Source organism: Seriola dumerili, unplaced genomic scaffold (genome assembly GCF_002260705.1).
Source record: "Seriola dumerili isolate Sdu_G_001 unplaced genomic scaffold, Sdu_1.0 BDQW01000018.1, whole genome shotgun sequence".
NCBI classification, from domain to species: Eukaryota; Metazoa; Chordata; class Actinopteri; order Carangiformes; family Carangidae; genus Seriola; species Seriola dumerili.
The window spans coordinates 3001541-3021593 of record NW_019174273.1 but is presented as its reverse complement, the minus strand read 5'-3'; the positions used below and the strand labels follow the sequence as shown (position 1 = coordinate 3021593).

At 39.9% G+C, this 20053-nt stretch overlaps 1 protein-coding gene across 1 annotated transcript in view; it reads left to right on the top strand.

Moving 5' to 3' along the window:
* The first annotated feature begins 1331 nt into the window (after positions 1-1331).
* prkx (protein kinase, X-linked) overlaps positions 1332-20053 on the top strand; it is a 33393-nt gene continuing 14671 nt past the window's right edge. Inside the window, exons 1-4 of the mRNA XM_022760249.1 lie at positions 1332-1966; positions 11393-11561; positions 14769-15032; positions 19121-19240. Coding sequence (XP_022615970.1) covers positions 1819-1966; positions 11393-11561; positions 14769-15032; positions 19121-19240 — 701 coding nt within the window. The 5' untranslated portion in view covers positions 1332-1818. The remainder of the gene's footprint in view (positions 1967-11392; positions 11562-14768; positions 15033-19120; positions 19241-20053) is intronic.

The window sequence follows — 20053 nt, the reverse complement described above, 5'->3', positions numbered from 1 at the left end:
TCTTGCAGATTGTGCTGTAACATTTTTAAACATTTTTAAGAGGGGTAACATTTTTGATCCAGAGACCTTCCTTTCTTCTGAGAGTTCCACAGTCGCTTTATTAAATGGAGCTAAAAGATGGAGGCAACCTTTAATAACTGTGAAAGGAAAACAATTAATTTATCTGCTTTTTCTGCTTCTAAAATATCCCACCAGCTTCCTGACTTTGGCTCGAATATCAGAGAGGACCACTGTCTTGTCTGCTTTCTGCACCTGGGCTTTGGTCTTTTCCGGAGATGTTTTATACCTCATTTCTACCATGGCCTTCACAGATTGAAAAATAAACATTGCTTTATTCTAAATTCTTCAGTGCTCATGCACACATTGTGTAGGGTACACACCTGTCTTGTGGAGTGAATATTAGTGGGATCTAATATATGCACAAAATGCTAAATCCCTTATCCTCAACCACAGAGAATGGCTGACTGTCCATCACAATGGGGGAATGAATAATTAAGTTCTTTATGATACTAACATTTAACACCATATTTCCCCAAATTAAGCTAATTTTGCCTACATAGGTTTTTTTTTTCATGCCACTTTAAAACTTTTTCTGCTCTGAGTAGTTTTACTTTCCATAGCTTGAGTCCATTTTTGTGATTATACTTACATACTTTTACTTGCGCAAAATGTTTAATGATGAACTTTTACTTTAAATAGAGTAGTTTTACACTGTGGTATTATATATATATATAAGACACAGATAAGTAACACAGTAAATGACCTGAACAGAAGTTCTTCCACCATTCCCAGTTTACATTTCAGATTTATAAGAAAATGTGTATATCACATTGTTTCACTCATCTTCGTTGAGAGTTAAAATGGTATTTCAAACAAAATTCTTCTCTAACATGTTTTAACTTGTTTTTGTTTATTTATTTATTTATTTTCCAACCCTGGGTGACTGAGTTCATCATACCTGTTTTTATTACCACGCCCTTCCTCACATATTATTGGTTAATGTCCCAGGACAACATGGCTTTCATTGGCCAGGTTTTGTCAACATACAGCCCATAGCTGCCAGATTTGTCAAGGTACCTACAGTCAGGTGGGCAATACAGGAAGTTGATCAGGTTTTAATAAACTGTATTTATATTTTTACTTTAAAGTGTAAGTAAAGTCACTTTTTTATGAAAACAATAATAATTTACTTTCGTGCAGAACACGTTCATCCTGAAAGGAAACAATGATACTCTCTTGGGGACTTAGTTTCACTCAGTCACGCTGGTTTTATTTTGAAATTTTGTCGGACACTGACGCCGTATCGCTTCCTGGTTGATGTGGACAGGAGGAAGAGCCGCTGGGTGAGGTCTGTTGTTGTTACTGAGGAAATAATGGAGAAAGTCTGTAAAGTTGAGAACGTAAACCCGCAGGATTTATGGAGTTATTGAGGTTTTAAAACTCTCATTTATTCTGGACTAACGGAGTTTTATTGTGGAGCTTCCTTACGTACCTCCATGCTCCGGTACTCTCCCCATTGGCTGCCTATGGATTGCTAGCTGCTAACGCTATATGCCAGAGCACCTGTCTCCAGCCTCTTTGTCTCACTCACTCACGTCTGTGGCTTCAGGTCCTCTAGTCTGTCACTCCTCTGAACTTGGTACGGTAATTAGTCTTTCTCCTCACTAGGTTTCTGTCACAGCTAACCGACCCACGCTAACAAGAGCAGGACAAAGAAAGATGGACTGAAACTGTCTCCGGTTAGAAATGTTCGATACAAACAGTGTCTGCGACTCGCTGGATATTTATAAACCCAGATATTCTAGACAGTAAAAAGACATGGCGTCCTCCAAAGCAAAGGTCGGAGTCAACAGTGAGACCAACTCCCTGAAAGAAAGTAAAAGCAGCGGGAGCGGTCCGGCTGGAGAAGCGGCTCCAAACCACCGGATATACTGCCTGGATGACCTGGAGACCGTTGCCACAGTGGGTGAGTTGTCACACATCTGCAAATGAAAGTGTATACATTCATAAATACAACAGTGCTGGGTACTTTCAGGTCCTGAAAATACATAAGATGTATTGATTTTTAGTCCTTTAAAGGTATTTAAAAGTCTTAAACTTCTTTTACAAACCCCTCTGTATATTTTCTAGCCTCTAAAGTCAGTCCTAAAATATTTTTGTGTGATTTTCTAGCTGAAAACCCAGTTACTACTGTCGTCCCAGACCAATATGTAATATTAATCCATCCATCCATTCTCTGCTGCTCATTCAGGTCATGTTTAAAGGTCCCATATTGTATAAAGTTAGATGTCCATGTCTTGTTTCCATGTGTTTTTCAATTAGAAAGCAGATCTAGGATCTATGTTAATACTGTGAAAGTGTCGAAGAGCTCAATCAACAGAGAAATGTGAACAGTCCATATTCAGAAACTGAGCCTTAAAACAGGACTTCCTCAACTTTGTGATGTCACAACGAAGCTGTCACAGCTCTCAGCCATGACCAAGACCCCACATGATCAGAGCAAGGCCAACTGCCATAATTTTCGTCAATTAATTATTGCTTGTCGATCAAATATATTTATTTCACAGTAGAATAGAATCATATTGATTAAACGTTTTTTTTAGTTACCGCATTATCAATTTACAGTGTAATGTTTAAGTAATTCATGTCCAGGGTACCAGATTTTCAACTCCAACTTGATTTCTTAGTGCTAATATTATTCAAAGGCATTAAGTAACTATAAACCAATTTCATTATATCTCTAGTACCTGAGTTAGGCCTGTTAATGTTATTTGATTTGTTAAAATGAACTCTTAACCATGTTCACAAAAGGAATAAAAATGAATTGTGTTGCACATATTAAGTTTATTTTTGACGTGCTACTGCTGATTTTCTCAGTGTATTTTGGTGGGTATTAAATTGCATTTGTCTATATAAAAATGTTTATAGAAGTCTTAAATTTAACTTTGTAAACCTGTAGAAAAACAGCTGAAGTAAGAAAAAATAATAAACTGAAGTACAGATTCACATAGCCCAAGCTGACAATGTCCTAAAGTCCAAGGTGATATCATAGTGTTTCCTTTAGGACCCCCACATCCCACAGGCGAAGTTCGCTGACTCTGCAATAGCGAACCACCAGCGACGCTTGTCATTCTAACAGCTGAAAGTGACACTAAGAAGAGAAGCTGCAGCTGGTGTTTTCATGATGCTAATGCTAATTACCATCGGAGCTCAGTGAATCTGTATCTTTCTTAACTGAGTCAGTCACCGCTGCACCCAATGGGTATTTCACTGCCACCTGCCAATGGATGCATCCTGTATCCTTACTTTCAAACTGAAAGTACCCTCTGCAAAGTCATGTAATTGTAACTTCATGACATTTCATCAGATTCTGAAGCAGTGGCTGTTTTTGTTCGACTATCAGTCTTAAGCCCCGAGAAACTAAATGTCCATCATGTAAGACAAAAGAAAACAGCAAATTTCCTGAGGAAGTTGGCATTTTTTCTTGAGAAATGCCAAACAATAATTTATTAATTGATTAACTGTTGCAACTCTCTCCCAAGTTTCCGCAGCCACTTGTTTTGCTCTGAGAACCGAAACACTTCATTAGATAAAAAAATGTTTTTGTAGAGAAAATCGTGATACACTCATGTGTCAGTGTGGTATCAGTACTAGTGCTGTAATCTGAAAGTCTCAAATGATATCCAGCCTTCTACATGAAGTATTCATGTGACTGAATGACTTAGATGGATGGTTCTTCAGACTAGTGAACACCACAATGCAGACATGTGACCAACCAACCAACCAGTCAGCCAAGCCTAGTCCAGAATCTTTTTTTTTTTTTTAAGTCTGTGTGTGTGTGTGTTTTTTTTTTTTTATGCCTTTATTTGATAGTACAGTACAGTACAGAGACAGGAAATGGGGAGGCAGAGAGAGGGGGGAATGACATGCAGCAAAGGCCGTCAGATGCCGGACTTGAACCGGGGCCAACTGCAGCAAGGACTGTAGCCTCTACACATGTGGCACCTGCTTAGACCACTACGCCACACGACGCCCCCTAGTCCAGTGCTATACGTAAGTTTTTGCTATCGCTACATAGCAAATCTTAGCATCAGCAGCTATTTATTAGAAGAAACTTTGCGAGTTCAGTTGCGGACTTCATTCCTTTATTCACTAAGAGCTGTCCCCAGTGGTGAAAAGCAACAGCAAATTTTACTCTTCTACTGAAGTTAGCATGCTAACTAGCTAGCCCTGGCCATCCCATCTGGCAATACTACTGTTCGATATTGAGGCACTGTAGTGTGGCTGAGGCTCTTGGCAAGCAACCATCATCATCACCACCACCTGCTACCGGGAAGGAATTACATTCAGCAGCAGAGAAAACTTACATATAGCACCTTAAAAATGCATCATGCCATAGTGAATTCAGACATATTCAAAATATTTTTACAGTTAGTGTTGTTGATATAAATATGATATGGATTTTACATATCGTTTAGCTCCTCTGAAATAAAAAAATAAACAAATTATCTATGAGGATATCAGTACTACTATCAGTTACACCTGACCTACTTTATCCTTTATCTTTTTTTTCCTTTGACTTTATATTGTTTGTTTAAATGCTGCTGCTGGCTGAGGTTGTTCCACAAGAATCTGCACAGTTGTTGTTATCTGAAAAACTGCACGTTCTGTGCTATGATCCAAACACTGTCAGGCAAGAAGGCAGACGTCCTCAGCTCAAGCATACAAAGTGCCCCAGGGTACTTATTGTCTGTTCCAGGCAGTGATTTTAGATCACATTGTACATATTTGAACTCGATGAGGAAGCATTGTCTCAGAGTCATGATATTGGAGTTATTTTTAGCCATTTAAAATCCCTACACATAACATTATGGTGGTGTACTGATCATTTTGATTGTATATGGTGAGGTTGTTTAGCTAAGAGTGAATGAGAAGACATAGTATTTTGTTTTTGAAGGGCTTCTTTATGCTGTGACAGCGGTGCACAGAGTTCAAACCTTAAAATGAAACATTTGGCAAATCCAAACCACATAATAACCCATCAAGCACAGTTTGTATACATACAATTTTTTGCTGTGTTTGTCATAATGAGTGTGCAGTTCTTAAATCAGCAAATCACTGAGATCTGGCTAGAGCCAGCAGCACTGAACCACTTCATATTTTTTGAAACTCAGGGCTTGATGGATCAGTTATTAGCGAGTTTCACTGAAAGACAATGACTCCTCAGAAATAGCCTAAAGTCATGTTCCATAAATCAGAGGTGTGGAAACCGGCCAGTCAGTGAGGCAGGGTTCAGAGGACTTCACATGCCAAGGTTTGTCCCTGTTCAGGCACCGACCTGCCCTTCAGGGAGAGTTAGTCATCCCTGTTTGACTTGATAAAAGTTTGAGTCACGCCTACATCATGGAATTACACAAGACCTTTCTCAGGAAGGACCTTTTATGACTCCTTTAGAAAAATAAGAATCATCTGTCCCAAGGAAAAGCCTTGACTGCAGCTCTTCCTGTGGTAAGGACTGTGCTTGGGCCAATAACGAATATCACAATATATCCTGCCATATGCGATTTTTCATAATATTGCAAATTATTTTGCAGTTTTGCACAGTCTGTCCTACTTCGAAGGAATTTCCAACAAATAAAGCTTTAAACAGCCCACCCCCTGTGCAATAATATCATGATATTTGGACTGGTCAGTATCGTGATATTACATTTCGGTCTTTTCTATATGGTAAAAGTTTGAGTCACGCCTACATCATGATGATGATTACACACGATCTTTCTCAGGAAGCGTAGGCTTGTGCCGATATTTGATAACAACAAATACTGTGACNTTTCTATATGGTAAAAGTTTGAGTCACGCCTACATCATGAGATTACACACGAACTTTCTCAGGAAGGTCTTTTTTAAAAGATAATAATCATCTGTCTCAAGGAAAAACCTTGACTGCAGTAAAGCGTAGGCTTGTGCCGATATTGAATAACAACAAATATTGTGATATTTCCTGCCATATTTGCCTGCAATATTTTTCATAATATCAAAGTTTTTTGCAGTTTTAGAGTTTACTTACTGTATCATGTAACAAATCAAACTTTGAACAGCCCAACCTCTGTGCAACAATATTGTATATTGTGATATTTGGGCTGGACTGGATCGTGATATTAAATTTCGGATATCGCCCAAGTCTAGTAAGGAGAAATGTGGACGAGTTGTTCACAGTGATATAACTGTCAGTCAGGTCCAGTTGACTTTGAGTTTGGAAAGTAAAACAGTACAAGTAAAAACAAAACTAAAACTCAATAAATTCAATTCATGAAAATCTACCAAAGAGCTACCTAAGGACCGGTCTATCCAGTCTTCAGTCTTGACAGTGCAACAGCGGTGCAGACTAATCAAAAGGCCAGATGGTGATGGGAATGGTAGTAAGCACCAGAGTGATGACACTGCATCCCTCAAACCTTTTTCATTAATTGTAATAGTTGCATTTAACATACATTCTGATTTATCATCTCATGCTGCGTACTTTATGGAGGATATCTAGCTCAATAGTGTGCATTAAGCTACATGCAGGCAACAAAGCCTGAGCTTAATGTCTGTCAGGGAGGTGTGCAGCAGGGAATGGCATTCATCCTGTGCTGCGGAAAGCTTGGAGCTTATGAGCCCCGCATAAAAATCCAATTTGCCAAGCCATTTTGTCTGATGAGAGGGATTTGCTGCCTAAAACAAATCAGCTAAAGCTCTTTATCTGCCCGCTGTTGTTTAATTGTCATTGAAATCATGAGGCAACTCTCTTGCGCCATTAGATTTATTTGCTGCTGTCACCTGCTTTGGTAGCCTATATGACCTGGAGAGTATCACTCGAAGGCAACGCCAACTGCAGTCCTGTCAGAGCAAATGAATTCTGCAGCCACATTACTGTCCCAAACCTGGGATTTAGGGATTTGTTGGTGTGGTTTGTGTGAATCTGTTACTCATAAGTCCTGCCAGTACAGCAAGAATTTAAAGAGTTGCATGCAGTGCAGTTGTTTTTCCTAAAGCCTTAGAAAGGGGCAGGTGGAAGAGGAGACCGGGATGACCCAGTTTCCAGAGGGGTACATATCAGTTACAATACATTATTCTCAGAAATCAACCGGCCTTTTCGTGGCTCAGTTTCACTGTCAGTCCCTTCTTGGTTTTTCATAACGACCATAGCTCAGGAAATGGCAAAGGAGCAGCCCTGTGATTTAACACATATAACATGAAGAGAATAGCTTGTTTTTCTCCCCCCTTCATGTACATTTCCAAATTAGGATTAGGCAATGTCCAAAATTTGATATCTCTATATAATCCAGCCCCAATATTGTGATATATGATATTAGATTTATTTGTCATATGCCAAGGTATAATATACAGTAAGCAAATCAGTAAAACTATGGTTGGACTCAGCAGCAGGGGAGACGGGAAAAAAAAGAAAAAAGTTGATATTATGAAAAATATCACATTTGGCAGGAAATATCACCATATTATCTGCCCAAGCCTAGCTCAAATAATAATACAGTGCAGGTCTGTAGCCCACTTCTCATGTCTGCTACATGTTCCATTAGCTGCTACTAGAATAGCGTGTCTCATTGTGACATCACGAAGTTCAGGATGTCCTGACGGCTGATTTTAAGGCTCAGTTTCTGAATACAGGCTGTGCATTTCTTTGTGGACTGAGCACTTTGATACTTTCACAGTATTAATATAGAACCTGCTTTATAATGAAACAACACATGGACATCTACCTTTATACTGTATCGGACCTTTAATATCCAGATTTTATTTATATTACAAAACAGTATCAGCTGATATTATTCTCTTTTGGGTTTTTTTGTCATCATCTCTGGACATAATGAAGACGTGAGGATTTCAGTTGCTGTACCATTTATTGCTCTTTTATTGAAATGGGCTCACTTAAGTCTATAAGCTGTGAAAATCGCTGAAATATAATAACGAAGCAGAATCAGACCCTGGAAACATTTCAAAAGCAATGAGATGATCCCAGAGATGCATTACGCTTAAAAAAGGCTGTCTGTGTGACATTATGGAGATATGAGGTGTTCATCTGACAGAAACAGTGTACTGCTGTTTCAGCGTTGCCATGGAAACACCCACCGGCCCGAGACAAAGGTTCATTGTAGGTAAAAGCAGAGGAACGAGACAGCCGGCATTTCATTAGGAAGTTGCAGCAGCTCGGCGTCTGACTCAGAGTGGCTGTTATATCACACGTTGTCATCAGCCATTTATCGTCTCCCTCACTGCTCATCAGCTTTGCAGGAATGAAATGCCAAACGCTTCTCCTCGTCTTCAGGAAGACAACAACAACATGCAGCTCAGGGGATGTGAGGCCACAGAAAGTGTCCTCAGTCTGGTCCTGAATGATTTCCAACCTTCGCCTTGTCGTCCTATACCACAGGGAGATGGAATATTAGTTTTTATATAAAGAAAATCAGAACTGTTACTAAACACGCTACTTTCAGTGGAAAGAAATACAACACTTAAATATATATGATTAAAAGTATAAATGAAACTAACATGTACACAGAAGGCTAGGCAATTAACCAAAAAACAATCAAAACTGACATTTAACACCTCTCAGTGTGTGAGAAATATAACTCAGGTTATTTGACGCAGGGTTGTGCGAGGTATTTAACGATAGTCAGTGACTGCTGTAGTAGTAACCTCCACGTGCTCTCTGGACCCCATGCCCACAGCTATGGTCAAGGCATTTCTACCTGCTCTGTGCCCCCTCATGGACATCATCAACTCCTCCTTGGAATCTGGTTTGGTACCCTCCAGCTTCAAAGTTGCCTCAGTCACTCCCATCATCAAGAAGCCAGGTCTGGCACATGTCAAGTCCATCACCAAATCTCTAAAACGTCTCTCGACTCCGGCCATCACTCTCTGACTCCATACCTGAGACCCTCATCCATGCATTTGTCACCACCCGTCTGGACTACTGCAATGGAGTCCTGTCTGGGGTTCCCAACAAAACCCTGGACAGGCTTCAATGTCCAGAACTCAGCTGCCAGGGTTCTTACCCACACCAAGCCCTGGCAGCACACCCAACCCTCATCCAACTTCAATGGCTTCCAGTCAAATCCTGTATTCAGTACAAAATCCTCTCCCTCACCTACAAATCTCTCCATGGTCTTGCCCCCCAGTACCTGTCTGACCTCTTCCACCACCCCTATAACCCGTCCCTGAACCTATGCACCTTGGACACTGGTCTGCTCTCCAACCCCTACACCAGCCTGCATCTTTCGGTGAGAGAGCTTTCAGTGTGGCAACCACCACCCTCTGGAAGAGATTCACACAGCCGCATCTCTGGACACTTTCAAAAAAACTGCTGAAAACCCACCTGTTCATCAAGGCCTATGGCCCCAGGCTCACGAATGTCCTACAATCTCCTCCATCATTTCCTTCCTTATTCTAGTCTTGTTCTCATTTATATGTTTAATTTATTTGTGTCCTTACTCTGTAAAGCAGCCTTGGGTATCTTGAAAGGCGCTATAAAAATCTAAGTTATTATTATCATTATTATTATTACCTATGGCTTGTTACGTGTACGTCTGGCGTACACACTCCAGAGTCGAGCCCCTAAAACTAAGACTTTTGGAAAACGCTGTTGGACCTGTTTGAAAACTCTAGGGTTGTGTTGTGTAGCTAAAACGGAGTCTATCCGAGTTTTTTTTTCTTGAAAATTTTCCACTTAAATCTCGAAGACTATCCGTTTTTTTTTTTTTTCTTCACATAACTTAAACATTTTAATCTCAGAGACTATCCGAGGTTTTTTTTTTCGCCAATTTACCACTTTAATTTCAAAGGCTATCCAAGTTTTTTTTTTTCTTGTAAATTTACCACTTTAATTTCAAAGGCTATCCAAGTTTTTTTTTTTCTTGTAAATTTACCACTTTAATTTCAGAGTCTACCTGAGTTTTTTTTCTCGTAAATTTACCACTTCAATCTCAGGAATTAATTAGTTTTTTTCTCTCAGAATATTATCCCCCTCGCCCTGGCTCTGTAACTTTTTTTTTTTTTTACTTTCAGTTGCCCTAATATGCCGTCACAGACCCCTGTAGTTACCACCCTTTATTTATTTTCATACACAGGACATGATCATCTTATCGCATGATTTATTGTCCAGTGAAACCATCTCCCTTCAGTCTGGAACTGAATCACTGAATCACACAAACTTTTGGTTTGTGGCTGTTGCACTCCACTTTTGTGACAGTCACCTGTACTTGTTGTGGGTAAATGCAGTGACGATTGTCCAGTGATATTTGTTCACCTCATGATGGCAGCCATATGGTATCTAGTTGGAGTGGCACCCACTTACAGCAACTTGTGTGTTGGCTGCTCATTTGTAAATCCAGTGACAACCACCTTTTGACCCAGTGTTTGCTAATGGCAGTCCCAAAATTTTTACAGTGCTATAAATGTGCATGGTTTGCTTCAGATTAAGGTCTGAAGATAAGTCTTGTACCTTACTTTAGGCTGGTAGCCCTAAGGTAAGGTTACGTGCCAAACCTAAGGACAATCAGCATTGCTTTTTAAATGAGTTTTGTGAACTGAATTATTAAAATGTTTGCATGTTTAGTTTCATCCAGGCTGTGGTGAGCACCTATTTCGTAAAAGTAAACGCTTAGTAAAATGAATTGCAATTAATAAATACTACAAAGTTTGACATGTGTTGGTTCCACATTGAAGTTTTGCTGTTTTGAATTTGTGTCTGAAAACTATTTATTCATTGTCTTAAGGGTGGGGGTGTTAAATTACAGTATTAAATTACATTACATAGAAATGGATAGATTTACACCCATCAGCCAGGTAGAAATCCAGGCCTTCACATATGAGCATTTTATGTTTCTACTGTTGGGTAAAAAAAATTCCTCTGTTCCTCTGCAGATGAAGTATCATCAGTTGTAATCATTGATTCATCAGCTAGCTATTTTTGGATTAATTAATTGTTTGCACAGTTAAAGTGACAAAATACCAACGAGAGAATATCATCTTAAACTGAATATCTCAGATTTTTTTTTACATTTATAGATAAAATAATCAATAGATGATTGAAAATCTAATCCACAGATAATGAAAGTCATGCATATTTATGTTTTTTTTTTATGCATCACTTGTGTCAGTTTTTCTGATTTGTATATGTTTTTCTGATGAATAAATTGATGAAGTCATTTGCATTTAATATTGGCCGAGCCTGATAAATCTAAGTGTGTTTACTTTCAGCATCAATACATGCAGAATGTCTGAGAAGTGCTTATTTGTCATGGTCTGGTTACTCCATGTGCTGTGGATTCCTGTCACGGTGGTTAACCCTCCCTCCTACCCCCACCTTCTTCTCCCTCCTCCCCTTCCTCAGGCACGGGGACCTTCGGCCGAGTCTTCCTGGTCAAGGACAAGAAGAGCCGAGCCTTCTACGCCCTGAAGCAGATGAAGATCCCCGACGTGATCCGACTGAAGCAGGAGCAGCACGTCCACAACGAGAAGGAGGTGCTGACAGAGGTCAACCACCCCTTCCTCATCCGCCTGTGAGTCTACTCGCCAGTCTCACCCTCAGTCACACCGGGGGGGCAGGGGCACGGTACACCGGGTGAACATTTCTAATGAGGAAGGTCAAAGTTCTGCATCTGCACTGAATTCAGATACATTGATTTAAGTAATAAACATAGATCTATACTAATGAGAAATTCAAATATATGAATCAAATCAGAGTTCAGAATAAATGGTGGCATCACAGTGACTTTATTTTCATCCCATACAAGAAGCTGATTTATTGTTTTTACTATTGAGGGGCAAAAAATTTATGCATAAAAAGATACTGTGTGTGTGTGTGCGCATGTGTGTATATACATACTGTATAAAATGAAGACATTGTAAAAATATGTTTCATTCTATTAATACAATTTAAGCCTCATTAGCTCATTTTAGGCAATTTTGTTTCCTAATGGTGAAATAAATTTCTCCACTATATAGGAGGACTTATAGGAGGAGGTATCTACCTTCTTGTAACTTATTTTAAAGGTTCCATCTTTTACTCTTCTTCTGTATTTTATTTGAAGTGTTGATGCATAAGATGATATTTGTGGTTTTAAGAACCAAAAACCATCTCCATGTAGTTTTATATCTCTTCTCTCAGGCTTGTCTCTGGAGCTCTGGCTCACCATCCTGTATTTACTAATGAGAAGAGAGTAGGCTCTGAGCCTCTCCTCCGATGGGCTGACTGTTTTCTGAGTGATCCAATAAAAATATCAGGTTTCAGGATAACACTCAGAGAAACCAAACCCTGCAACGATGGACTGTGTGTCCAGGTAGGCCGGGCCTGGGGCATGGCTGAGGGCAGTGACTGTACAGTTGTGACATCACAAAGTTCAGGAAGTCCTGACAGTTAGTTTTAAGGCTCATTTTCTGAATACAGGATGTTTGCATTTCTCTGTGGACTGAGCGCTTTTATACTTTCACAGTATTAATGAAGAACCTAGACCTGCTATAATCAGACTTTATGTCTATATGTCCGTTGTTTCTACATAATAAAATAAATTCCAGACCTATTCTGATGCCATAATACATTATATTTGCCTGCTGACTCAAGTCCAATATAAAGAAGACTTAAGGAGCAGAATATAAGAGTGAGATCAATGTTTCTCTAACAGCAGGATGAAACAGGAGAGTCTCACTGAGCTTTGTTTTGTTCTAATAAAATACTGCATCTGTGCCTCGAAAGCATATTTATAAAAGTCCCTCCAGTTTATGCTTTGCTATAATTTCACTGTACAAATTTGATATTTTCAATAAAGCATATGTAAGTGTGAGAATATAGCTCACATTTCGAAACAGTAGTTTTAAAATGAATAGTCTTGTGCAGCCTGACCACATTACAGTGGTTTGGTTTCCAAAAATTAAAAAAACGGAGTGTGTAGCGAGCTGTTCACTTCACCTCAGCCTCGTATTAAACAAAACAGTATAATATGATGTTAGGTTACACACTCAGTCATTAGGTGAGGCCTCCTGCACATGTGAGGCCTCATTGCTGTGAGAAAGTCTCATGGTGTAATGAGAGGCTCCACTGGAGTCAGAGATATTACATCAAATTAAACAATTAGATTAAATATAGCAAACACAGAGACTGTTGTGTTGCAATTTGGAATTCAGTTTCACTCTTGTTGCTGGTGGCCTAGTCATCATTGTATGTTGCTTTTTTTTCTTTGCTGAAATTTTATCCGCTTCACATTTTCCCTGCGGACTTCAGCTTCCAAATATGGAAACCTTCCACACCTGGAGGCATCGCTGATGATGTGTGATTGATTGATAGCTCATTAATCAGCTCGTTAAAGTTGAGAGAGCAGTGACTTGCCATTTCTAGCAGTGAAATGACAGTGAGAGCAGAAACATTACAAGAGTCTCACAACAATGTGAAACAAGCTCGTTGGCTTTGTGAAAATAAAACTGAATCTGTGTGTTGCTTCGAAGCCTGTCAAGATGTATCTCTGAGACCGGTTCCTTAAACCATCTGGAGAAACAGATGGCTATCGCACCAAACAAAGAGTGCTGTTCAGTATGTTTCAGTGCAAGAGAAGCTTTAGAACAACCACTCTTTCACTTTACATTAACAACAGTTAATGATGTGAACATGTTCATGTCCTGAAATGTTTGTTATTGTTTTGGAACTGTGACAGCTCCACACACAACGCTCACGAAGGCTAACGCTAGCTTGTTTAGGCTAACGTTGGTTTGTTTAGGCGAACATTGGCTTGTTCAGACTGATGTTAGCTTGTGTAGTCCAATTCTAGCTTGCTTAGGCTAATGCTAGCTTGCTTAAACCAATGATAACTTGTTTTGACTAACACTCGCCTGTTTAGACTAACCCTAGCTTGTGTAGGCTAATATCGGCTTACTTGGTAATTCTTCTTTGCTTAGGCTAACATTAGCTTGTTTAGGCTAACACTAGCTTGTTATGCTAATGCTACCTTGCTTAGGCTAAAGTTAGCTTGTTTAGGCCAACACTAGCTCGTTTAAGCCATTACTAGCTTGTTTAGGCTAACAATAGCATGTTTAGGCTAACATAGCACTGACACATCACAGTTTAGTCTGTCAGACTATAACACTGACTTTTAAATTAATATTTTTGAATTATTTTTTGATTTTCAATACATTTGTAAAAAAAATTAAAAACATGTCACTCTGTCATTGTGGATTATTGAGTTTAATTAATGGGCAAAAATGGCAATTTTATAATGAAATCTACAACACAAGGTAAAGCTGTCTGAACACTGAAGCCATTATCAGTTTGTAATGTGTTTTGAGTTAAAGTGAAACTGGTTTTGAACAGTTATCAGTTCATACTGTTCTGTATATGTATGTGCTGTATATTAGGAAATATAACTGCAGATTGAGGTGACAGTCGCTTAAGAAAAGAGAAAAAACAGGAAGTGTGGAGACAATAGCGGTGTAGGAGAGAGTGGCCAGCAGCCAGGACTCATGGAAAACACTGGTGCCTCCTCCATCTTCATCAGTGACAATGGCCTTTTGTTTTTATTCCTCTGAAGTGCCCCTCCAGCTGAAATAGTAGATACACACTGCTCCAAACCACACTGGGAGATAAAACAGTCTGAGACTGATACAGCATCTCATTTTATCTGATTTCCTCAACTCATCTAACAGTCCTTTTAAAACCTGTACCCTCCAGTGGACATGTAGGACAACTGTTCCACCTCTGTGTCCTGTCTGTCATCTCTCAGGTTCTGGACTCACCACGACGACCGCTTCCTCTACATGCTGATGGACTACGTGCCAGGTGGCGAGCTGTTCAGCTACCTGCGCAGCCGTGGGCGCTTCAGCAACGCCACGGGCCTCTTCTACACCTCGGAGATCGTGTGCGCCATTGAGTACCTCCACTCCAAAGAGATCGTCTACCGCGACCTGAAGCCTGAGAACATCCTGCTCGACAGTGAAGGACACATCCGCCTGACCGACTTCGGCTTCGCTAAGAAGCTCTCCGACAGGTGATAGAAACAATATCCATGACAACTAGAATTACAACGTAATTTATAAAGATGGTAAAATAACTTAAAACAGATCAAACTGACAGTGAATCGAGCATTAAAAAAAACATGGAGATATAAAAGGGGTATGAAAATCAGTAAATGGATCATCTGTAAGTGTTGAACTTAAAGGTCCCATAAGTTAAATTTAAAGGTGCCATATTTTGCACTTTTATATAAAACACTCCTGTGTTTTATTATTTATTTAAGTGTTGATCCATTAGAAGATACATTTGTGGTTTTAAGAACCAAAAACCATCTCAGTGTAGTTTTATATCTCCTCTCTCGGGCTTCTTAAAGGAAATGAATTATGTCCACTCCTGCTTGAACTTGTAACGTTGCCGGACTGTCTGTCTATTAAAGGCTCTTTGTCATTCACACACAGATGTCATAACATAAAAGTTTATCTTCTATTTAGACATAACAGGAAGTCAGTCATTAGATAGATTCTCTCTAACTTCTGACAGCGAGCAAATGTAAAAAGATATGAAGCTGAGACTCTTTAAGTTGCTTTACATACTTTTTTTTTTTTTTTTACTTCTCATCCTGCACTGAGAGGAAAATCGTTTCATCGACCAAGCAATTCATTGACAGCTCTGTTATTTAATTCTTTCTTTGTGTGTGTAGTATCCTGCTGTACATCCTTCCAGCTGTGTGTGTGTGTGTGTGTGTGTGTGTGTGTGTGTGTGTGTGTGTGTGTGTGTGTGTGTGTGTGTGTGGCTGCTGCTGAATGTCGATTAGGAATGCTCTCACCTTGCTGTGTTTGATGTGTGATTGATTGTCAGTAGAAAGTGAATGACAAAGCACCTGTCACTGCACACTGTACCTCTGATATCCTACTGTACATCCCCTCACAGGGGTGGCTGGGCTTAGCAAGCTTCCATCAGTTAAGAAACACATCTGAGGGGTGGAGGTCATTGTGGCCACGGCTACACTTTGTATTGGTTTGCTGGTGTTGGTTTAACTTTTTTTGGTCCAATTCACCCTGAAGTTCTTTTCACCTGCAAGAAATGAGTGGTTGAATTCAAAACCATGGAAAACAAGGATCGGGCTCATTTCAGCAAAATCAGGGGAGCATGACAAATTCAGCAAAGTAATACTCCACAGGATTTGTTATTATCTGGATAGAAAATGTTTTTAAACGTCCCATATTTCACACTTCCTGTGTTTTACTTTGAAGGGTTGATCCATGAGAAGATATATTTGTTGTTTTAAGATTCAAAAACCATCTCAATGTAGTTTTACATTTCCTCTCTCAGGTTTCTCTCTGCAGCTCTAGTAACAACAGGTCAGTGACCTAATCAGAAGAGAGGAGGCTCTGAGCCTCTCTTCTGATTGGCTGACTGTTTTCTGAGTGATCCAATAAGAAATAAAGCAGATATCAGGTAAACACTCAAAGAAACCAAATCCTGCAAGGTTTGGATGGTGGGTCCAGGTGGGCGTGGCTGAGGGCGGTGACTGCTTTGTTGTGACATCACAAAGTTCAAGTCCTGACTGCTGGTTTTAAGGCTCAGTTTCTTGAATAAAGGCTGTGTGCATTTCTCTGTGGACTGAGCACTTTGATACTTTCGCAGTATGAATATAGAACCTAGACCTGCTTTATAATCAACAACACGTGGACATCTACCTTTAGACTATATGGACCTTTAAAGAGTTGTTGGAGGTTGCGACCGCAGGCTTCTCGCCCTGTATTTAAGCGTGACCGTTCAGAACAGGTAGAAACCAGACATTTGATTGCTGGATGGTGAAGCCACATTTTATTTCCATGTAGTTTTTATTTACTTTGCTGTGTGAGCATGTTAAGTGTCATTGAAAAGCTCATATCATCCTCTGGGGAATTGGAGGGAATCCTTCCAACTCCAGCAGACCTATGGCAGCGCCACTGAAGGACGAACTTAGTATCAGAGATTCAGGCCTGTGTGTGACCGCGGCAGAATTGAAAAGATGTACACTGTAGAGACTGCAGTGTTTCTGCGTTGACCCCTGCTGACATGTAAACATAATGGAGTAAGATTACATTTTCCCCCGGACTGGGAGAGCAAAGCAGATGGAGAGTAGACACCTTTCTGATGTGCAAGTGACCCACTTATATAAATGGAGGGCAGCAGAATTGCCTGGTATGGCAAGACAACTGCCTCATTGCCACCAGCTCTCTTGTACTCTCCATGTTCAGGCCGTGATGGACTGTCATCACAGCCCATGCTGCCACAGTGCCCCCTGCTGGCAGACACAGTTATTAACATCTGTGAACATGATGACACATGTGTCTTATTTCCCCTCTGTGGCCACGCCCCCACTTGTCCAGTACCAAGCCTTTATTCCCCTGACATCAGCAGTCTCTCCTTGCCCCCCTCCACCACCAAGATCAGCATCATTTTCATACAAATTACCATCCCCATGGCAACCAGCCTGAAAAGAGGTCATCACGCAGGTGATATCGGTCTGGCATCAGGCCAAGTGCTCTTCATCAGAGTACAAGTGGCTTTTAGAGGGAACGCTGAGCGTCGATCAGCTGCTCTGTTAAATGATCTGCTGCAGGTCCTCCCCTCTTAGTATTCACTCGCCAGGCTTCCTTCACTTATTGTCCAGCACTTCATCGCACTGTAACGCACTACACAGCCGAGTCAGGTGACACAGGAAGGATCACTTCACCCACGGGTGTCGTCTTCCACTTGTGCAACAACCCATCTCTCTCCTTACACCACTGATTACTTATCACCTGTCAATGTGGAGGATGCTTATATTTTCACATAGGCAGACGCCGAGATGTAAACATTATATATTAATGTGGACAGCCTACTGTTAACAATGGCGATCTTATGCAGTAATTTCAGACAGCAGCCATTGTTCTTGTGTTTCTCTGTTAAGAGAGAAGACACAAGCACTAGATTGTACACATTCCTATTTGAGCTGGAATTTTTAGATACTTAATCAGCTGAAATTAATTACCCGCCTTTTTGATGATTTGATTCTGATTAATTTTTCCATTCAGAAAAACCAAACATTTCATGGTTCCAGCTTTTCACGTGAGAATTATTTTCCTGTCCAGAGTAAATTATTCAAATGATGAATCAAGTCATTTAGAAAAACAGGGGAAATATTCTGTTAATTTAGTTTCCTTGTTTTAAATGGTAAATAGACTGTAGTTATATGGATCTTTTCTAGTCTTATCAACCACTCAAAGCGCTTTGCTATGGAAGTCACATTCACCCATTCACACATTTGAATTTGGGGTTCAGTATTTTGCAGAAGAAGACTTGAAAATGCAAACTGGAGGAGATGGGAATTGAACCACCGACCTGAGGATTAGATACGCTCTACCTCCTGAGCCGCAGCCAGCCCAGATTTTAATGAAGGTAGATTTAAGAAAAAAAAAGAAAAGAAAAAATACATAGTCGGACATGTACAAAAAGAGTTTGAACATCCAAAAGTGTTTTTTTTTTTGGTTCTATTACTCCAGTTTGACAATTCTAAAGAAGAAGCTTCTTCATACACCTGCTGTTTATGCACTGAAATAAGTAAAGTTATGGATATTATTTTTCAGTGCAAACTCATTTTGTGGCCTGAACAATTATTACTTCGTAGAACTCCACAGCAACTCTCTCAACAAAGTGAAAAATATCTTTTTAGAATACTAAGTGTCACTGTGTTTAAACAGATAATAAAAATGGCTGAAAGCAGAGGCACCACAATTAAGCAAATGGAAGGACACAATTAATGAAATGTATAAAATGGAGATAATAAATCACAGGATTAAGAATCTAGCAAAACTATAATAAAAAAAACAAGTAAAGGGAGAAGGAGAGAGCAAAGTGGGAGAAGATGGGAGGAAGAAATTATGATATGTTATTTCCTTTTTGTTTTGTTTTTTTTTTTAGAAATAACTACTGCAATTGAACAAATAAAAATTATAACAAAAAATCAACTAATATCTGAAGCATAACTTTAAACATGTGGCTTCGAAAAGTCAGATGACACCCACCAAATAAATATGAATAATAAAGAAACGTATCTATATTTTAAAAACATGTTTCTGTCTGTCTGGTCAGGACCTGGACTCTGTGTGGCACTCCCGAGTACCTGGCCCCTGAAGTCATCCAAAGCAAAGGTCACGGCCGAGCGGTGGACTGGTGGGCCCTGGGCATCCTCATCTTTGAGATGCTGGCTGGGTAAGTGCTGCAGTGTAACACTGGGGGGCACTCTCCTCCGCTGGAGCAGATGAGGTCTTAGTCCTGTCTGGGAAATCACAGACACACACACACACACACACACACACACAGGTGAAAAAACCCTCTTTGAAGCACAGACAATGAAGGCTTTGAGTACACGACTGGAATAAACTTGATAATCTCTCAAAACAATCAGCTACACACACACGCACACAGGGGGGTGGACACAATAACATGAACACCTGTACTATAGTGATGCAATCCAGGATAACAACCTTGCAAGAGACGGTGTGTGAGAGAGCAAAGCACTAGAGGAGCCTGTGTACATGGAGCAGAGGAATTATTCTATTAATTGTGTTGCTGTTATTGTCTCAGTGAGGTAAATCTATTCATTGTGTGCTTATTGGATACTGCAGAGCTGCGACAAATTAATCTCTGAATAGGAATCATTGTTGCAGATGAAGAACAATGGCATTGATCCCCTTTAGAAAGCACTCGGGTTTATTCTAATGTTCTCCGTAATCCGCAGTGAATAAAATTAATGTCTGGTGTCTCATTGGCTGTTCTGTGAGACTGGGTCTGCAGGTTGAGAATGACTTTAAGGTTGATTGAGATTCTATAATTCTGCTGTTAATTGAGCCAGTTCAGTTATTCTTAAAGGTTTATATAGTATAAAAGTAGATGTCCATGTGTTGTTTGATTATAAAACAGGTCTAGGTTCTTTATTAACACTGTGGAAGTATCAAAGCGCTCAGTCCAAAGAGAAATGCACACATCCTGTATTATGAAACTGAGCCTTAAAACCAGCCATCA